Source organism: Mastomys coucha, unplaced genomic scaffold (assembly GCF_008632895.1).
Source record: "Mastomys coucha isolate ucsf_1 unplaced genomic scaffold, UCSF_Mcou_1 pScaffold23, whole genome shotgun sequence".
In the NCBI taxonomy this organism is placed as follows: Eukaryota; Metazoa; Chordata; class Mammalia; order Rodentia; family Muridae; genus Mastomys; species Mastomys coucha.
In genome coordinates this window covers 14,549,971-14,555,970 of record NW_022196906.1, presented here as the reverse complement: position 1 = coordinate 14,555,970, position 6,000 = coordinate 14,549,971, and the positions used below count along the sequence as shown (strand labels likewise).

General features: G+C 38.9%; 1 protein-coding gene across 4 annotated transcripts in view; it reads left to right on the top strand.

Moving 5' to 3' along the window:
• Positions 1–5,688, top strand: part of LOC116073339 (zinc finger protein 26) — a 32,191-nt gene extending 26,503 nt beyond the window's left edge. For all 4 annotated transcript variants that reach the window (XM_031345171.1, XM_031345173.1, XM_031345170.1 and 1 more), the window contains 2 exons: positions 37–119; positions 985–5,688. In XM_031345171.1, the coding sequence (XP_031201031.1) occupies positions 37–119; positions 985–3,255 (2,354 nt within the window). In that variant the 3' untranslated portion in view covers positions 3,256–5,688. The remainder of the gene's footprint in view (positions 1–36; positions 120–984) is intronic.
• Positions 5,689–6,000: the final 312 nt, after the last annotated feature.

Here is a 6,000-nt window from a genome sequence, read left to right as displayed (position 1 = left end):
TATATATATATATTGTTTTTTATGGTTTCACTTTAGAATGGGAAATGCACCTTAAGACAAAAAGGAGAGCATTTCAGCAGGATAAATTTTGGTCAGATATGTCAAATGGGATGCAACTGGTAAGTCTCATAAATTTACTTTTATGTTTATGGGTACTTTGCCTACACATCTGTGCACCATGTCCATTTTTGTTGCCCTTGGAGAATAGACAAGGGCATCTTATTCCTTGGAACAGGAGTTACAGACAATTGTGAGCTGCCCTGTGGGTGCTTGGAAACTAACCTAGATCCTTTGGAAGAACAAGTGCTTTTAACCACTGAGCCATCTCTCTAGCCCCAGGATATTTCTTTTTAAAAGATATTTTTATTTGAGAATATCTCTTATAATGTATTTTAATAATAATCAACTCCCACTTCTCCTAACTCCTCCAAGATCTTGCCCTCCCCACCCCCCCAAACTCTACATCCTTTTTTAGAATCAATTTGAATTTGTGCTAGCCAAATCATTTCTTGGTGTATGTAGGTTCATTCACTGGAATGACCTATTAGGAGCCACGCTCCTGAACTCAGAACTCATTAATTGTCCGTAGTTTCTCAGTCAGGGGTTGGGGCAACAAGATCCTAGTGTCAGGGGAAATTAGGGATTTAATAATAAAAACAGACCCAAATGAAAGATTTGAGAGACTTAGCTGTCAATAGGCAAGGAGCTCTTATATCTTTCCCTTCTTCCTTTTTGGTTTTTCTTTCCTTTTTCCTTTACTCCTTTTTTTTTTCCTTCAGAGAGCAGCACACTACTACTCAAGGTAGCTTCCCTTGTGACTTTGCTTCAGCCCCCAGAATGCTGGGATAGTAGTAAGCCAGCACACTCAGCAGAAAGCGATGCCCCAAATGTATTGAGAAGTTTAGTGCATTGGAATTCCACAGTTATATCATCCTGTCCAAGCCTGAAAAATCATCTAATCATCTTTTCACCCTTTGTCTATAGGGAAGAGAACACAGTGGAGGGGAGCTTGGTGACTCTATTCAAGTTGGAACAGTTTTTAGTGAAGATTCATGCCGTCAGACTCACGTTAGTACTCCAAATCCAGAGAATACTTCAGCATCTAATTTATATGGAAAAGACTTTCTGCCACCCCTTAAAGAAACTTCTACTGAAGAGAACATTTTCCACTTGAACCATGTAAAACCTTTGATTTTGACTCCAGATGTTTCCCAGAGAAAGTGCACTCTGGAAAAATCCGTTGAATGCAGTGACTGTGGGGAAACTTTTGTTAATCAGTTAGAACTTCAGGCACATAGTTCTTCTCATAGTGAAAAGAATCTCCACAAATCAGAAGAGTGTGGACAAGCTTTTACTCATCCTATAAGCCATGGTGGGCATGTGATTCCCACTGAAAAAAAATACTATGAATGTAAGAAATGTGAAAAATTTTTTACACATCCTGTGTACCTTAATATCCATATGCAAAGCCACACTGTGGAGAAACCCTATGACTGTAAGGAATGTGGGAAAGCCTTCACTGAGCGCTCAAGCTTAATTGTACACCTACGACAACACACTCGAGAGAAGTCTTATGAGTGTAAGGAATGCGGGAAAACCTTTATCCAACCCTCGCGCCTTACAGAGCATATGAGAAGTCATACAGGAGAGAAACCGTATCAATGTGACCAGTGTGGGAACGCCTTTGCGTCTTCCTCTTACCTTACTACACATTTGAGAACTCATACTGGAGAGAAGCCCTTTGAGTGTAACATATGTGGGAAGGCATTTACACGTTCGTCTTACCTGCTAGGTCACATACGAACTCACACAGGTGAAAAGCCCTATGAATGTAAAGTATGTGGGAAAGCGTTCAGTGGCCGTTCTTGGCTTACGATACACTTACGAAAACATACTGGAGAGAGGCCCTATCCATGTACAGAATGTGAGAAAGCCTTCACCAGCTTTGCTCAACTAACTGAACATATAAAAACTCACACTGGTGAGAAGCCCTTCCGGTGTAAGGTATGTGCAAGGACCTTTAGAAATTCCTCATGCCTTAAGACTCACTTTCGAATTCACACTGGAATAAAACCATACAAATGTAATTATTGTGGGAAGGACTTCACTGCACGTTCAGGCCTTACTAAGCATGTACTAATTCACAATGGTGAGAAGCCCTATGAGTGTAAGGAGTGTGGGAAAGCCTTCAGCACATCTTCCGGCCTTGTTGAACACATAAGAATTCATACAGGAGAGAAGCCCTTTGAATGTTACCAGTGTGGGAAAGCCTTGGCTCATTCCTCATCTCTTGTTGGACATTTAAGAACTCACACTGGAGAGAAACCCTTTGAGTGTAATCAGTGTGACAAAACATTTACACGATCTTCTTATCTTCGTATTCATATGCGAACTCACACTGGAGAGAAACCATATGAATGTAAAGAGTGTGGGAAAACTTTCCCTGAACGCTCATGCCTTACTAAACACATAAGAACACATACTGGTGAAAGGCCCTATGAATGTAAGGAATGTGGGAAAGGCTTTATTAGCTTTGCTCAACTTACCGTACACATAAAAACTCACAGTTCTGAGAGACCTTTTCAGTGTAAGGTATGCACAAAATCCTTTAGAAACTCTTCATCTCTTGAGACCCACTTCCGAATTCACACTGGAGTAAAACCCTATAAATGCAGTTACTGTGGGAAAGACTTCACTGCTCGTTCAGGCCTTACGATACATTTACGAAATCACACGGGGGAGAAGTCCTATGCATGCCAAGAATGTGGAAAAGCCTTTAGCACTTCCTCAGGCCTTATTGCACATATAAGAAGTCACAAAGGAGAGAAGCCCTTTGAATGTGACCACTGTGGGAAAGCCTTCGCATCTTCCTCTTATCTTAATGTGCATTTGAAAATTCACACTGGAGAGAAACCCTTTCAGTGTACAGTATGTGGGAAAACATTCACGTGTTCTTCTTACCTTCCTGTTCACATGCGGACTCACACTGGAGAGAAGCCTTTTCAGTGTCTAATATGTGGAAAGTCATTTTTGTGGTCCTCATACCTTCGAGTTCACATGCGAATTCACACTGGAGAGAAACCCTATGTTTGTCAGTACTGTGGAAAAGCCTTTACTGAGCACTCAGGCCTTAATAAACATTTACGGAAACACACAGGAGAGAAACCATATGAATATAAGGAGTGCGGGGAAACCTTCACTACGTCTGCTGATGCTAATGAACATGAAGCTCCCCACTGGGGGGAGAACCTTTGAATGTAAGGGATTCAGAAAATTGTTTGATAGCCCTTGATCCATCATTTGCAATCAAAATTCATAGTCTGCACAAGTTTTATTAATAAGCAATGTATAAAAACATTCAGTTGCTATGTGCTGTAAAAACAAATTCTGAGGATGCTCTGAATTTAAGGATTGTGGGAGAAATCAGAATTTCATGATATATGTATAAACTGAAGGTTTGTAGTATAGGGAACAAAAACTTTAGTGTTTCTATGTGTGTTGATGCAAGACATGTAGAAATGTCACAGATTTTGTTTCTTTGTTCACTTATGGTCTCACAGTCGAGAAATGTCTTACTGAAGTTTTGGAAGTAACTTTTTACATTTGACATTATGTGGTATTTACAGACTGAACACAAGCTACATGTGTGTAATAGGGGATAACATTTCTTCAGTGTCTTGGATGGCAACACTTGGATTTCCTGGGTGCTTCTATGTGAACTTTGAATATTCTACAATTGTGTATTTTTATGACTTCAATTATGAAATTCTAAATTCCATTGTTGGTTTTCCTTTCTAAAATATTCTTGTTTGATGTGATTGAAACTTGTTTTTTTACCTAGTATCTGTTATATGTGTCCCATGTCAGCATTGTGAACTAATGGACACAAATTCCCATCTCCCCATAACTTGTTAATTTGTTGTGTCATGCTCCCGTGTACATTGTCTGAACCTCCTCTCTCTTTGTTTTTGTTTTTGTTTTTGTTTTTAATACAGTCTCACTTTCTGGCCTAGTTTACTATGAAAGTTTTGTAGCTAGACCGGTACCTAGCTCATGGCAGTCCAGGCCCAGCCTTCTGAGTGCATAGGTTACAGGTGCAAGCCACCACACCTGGCTCTTTCTACTGTCTTAAGTATATACTTTACTAGCACTGAAAAAACCATCATGTTTTACAATAGTGTCCAAGTACTTAACACAAGTTTGGATCTGACCAATACAATCCCTTACTCTGAGTTCCAAGTCTTTGGTAGTCATTCCATTCTCTGCTTGGAGTTCAGCTTTTTCTTTAGGCTCTGCTGCTTAGATCATGTAGTATCTGTATTAACTCTACTTAGCTTTTTTATTTTTGTGACAGGGTCTTGCTGTAGCTCAAACTGACCTCAGACTCGAAACCTTTTTTGCCTCAGACTTTACTGCTGGAGTTAGAGGCATGTGCCTCCATTCCTAGCTGGTGTATATCAATCTACATGATGTTCTCAAGGTGGAGCTGTGTTATGGTCAGTTATTTTAAGACATTTAATTATCCTTTGGTCTCTATGGATACTTACTTTCCATACCTTGCTTGTTAGTATTGCTGCATTGAATGTGAGTGTAGCTGTCTCTTTAAATTCGTGACCTTATGTTCTCAGATACAATCCCAAAAGTGAGTTTGTTATTGTAATAATAGATATGTCAGTGTGTATGTAACAACTGCCAATTTACCTAGTCTCTTCATTGCTTATCTTCTTACTTTTTTCTTTTTGTATGCCATTTAAAAATGTGAGATAGTATCTTCAGTTTTGATTTGCATTTTCCTAATCTATAAGCCATTTGTATTATCTTTGCTAAAATACTGATTTCAGTTACTTATCAATTTTTAAATCAAGACGTGTATTTTGCTGTGAAGTTACCTGAGTTACTATGTTTTAGACATAGACCCATTGTAATATATATGGTTTACAGATTTTTTTTTGTCTGTGTACATGCTTTTTCAGATTTTTTTTTCTTGTATTGCTTTGCAGATTCTTTAGTTTGATATGGCCCTAATTTTTTATTTTTGCTTTTAATGCCCACGATTTTCATGTCAGCTCAAAAATTCTTTGCTGGCATGTCTGGAAGCATTCTTGGAGGTTTATTGTGTTATATAGATTTAGATTTCACTTTCAGGGTTTTGTTTGTTTGTTTGTGGTGACCTCACTATGTAATCCAAGATAGCATAGAACTCACTGTGTAGAGCAGGCTGGCCTTAAACTTGGAGCAGTATTTCTTCCCCAGGCCTCTTGAGTACAGAGATTTTGGGTTTGAGCCGGCATATCCAACTTAACTATATTTCTTTTACTATTATTTAATTATATTTCCTTTTTTTAAAAACCCCTAAGTTTATATATGTGTGTATGTATACTGTTGCTGTATACCGGTGCTAGGAGTTGAATTTGTAGCCTCAAGGATGCTAGGCAGGTGCTCTACCATCAAGCTATAGTTCTAATTTCATTGTTCAAATTATGTGGACCTTATAAAGGACGTTTTTGTTTGTTTTGGGGATAACATCTTTATAGATCTGGCTGGCCTGAAATTCACAGATTTACCTGTCTGCCTCCCAGAGTGTTGGAATCGAAGTTATGTGCCCCTATGCTTAGTATTGACTGTGTATGTTTATTTGTAAACAATTTATGTTTGTATCAATATTATACTGTTTGATTTCTGCTTATATAATGGGTTTTGTTTGTTTTTGCTGTTCTTTCTTAAGACAAGGTTTCCTGGGCTTAGACTGGCTTTGAAATTAACTAAATGGTCAAGAATGACCTAATGATCTTGGATCTCTCTGTCTCTGTGTCTCTGTCTCTGTCTCTCTGTCTCTCTGTGTCTCTGTCTCTCTGTCTCTGTCTCTCTGTCTTTCTGTCTCTCTGTCTCTGTCTCTCTGTCTCTTTCTTTGTCTCTGTCTGTCTGTCTCTGTCTCTGTCTCTGTCTCTGTCTCTCTCTTCAAGACGGGGGTTTCTTTGTACAGTCCTGGCTGTCCTGGAA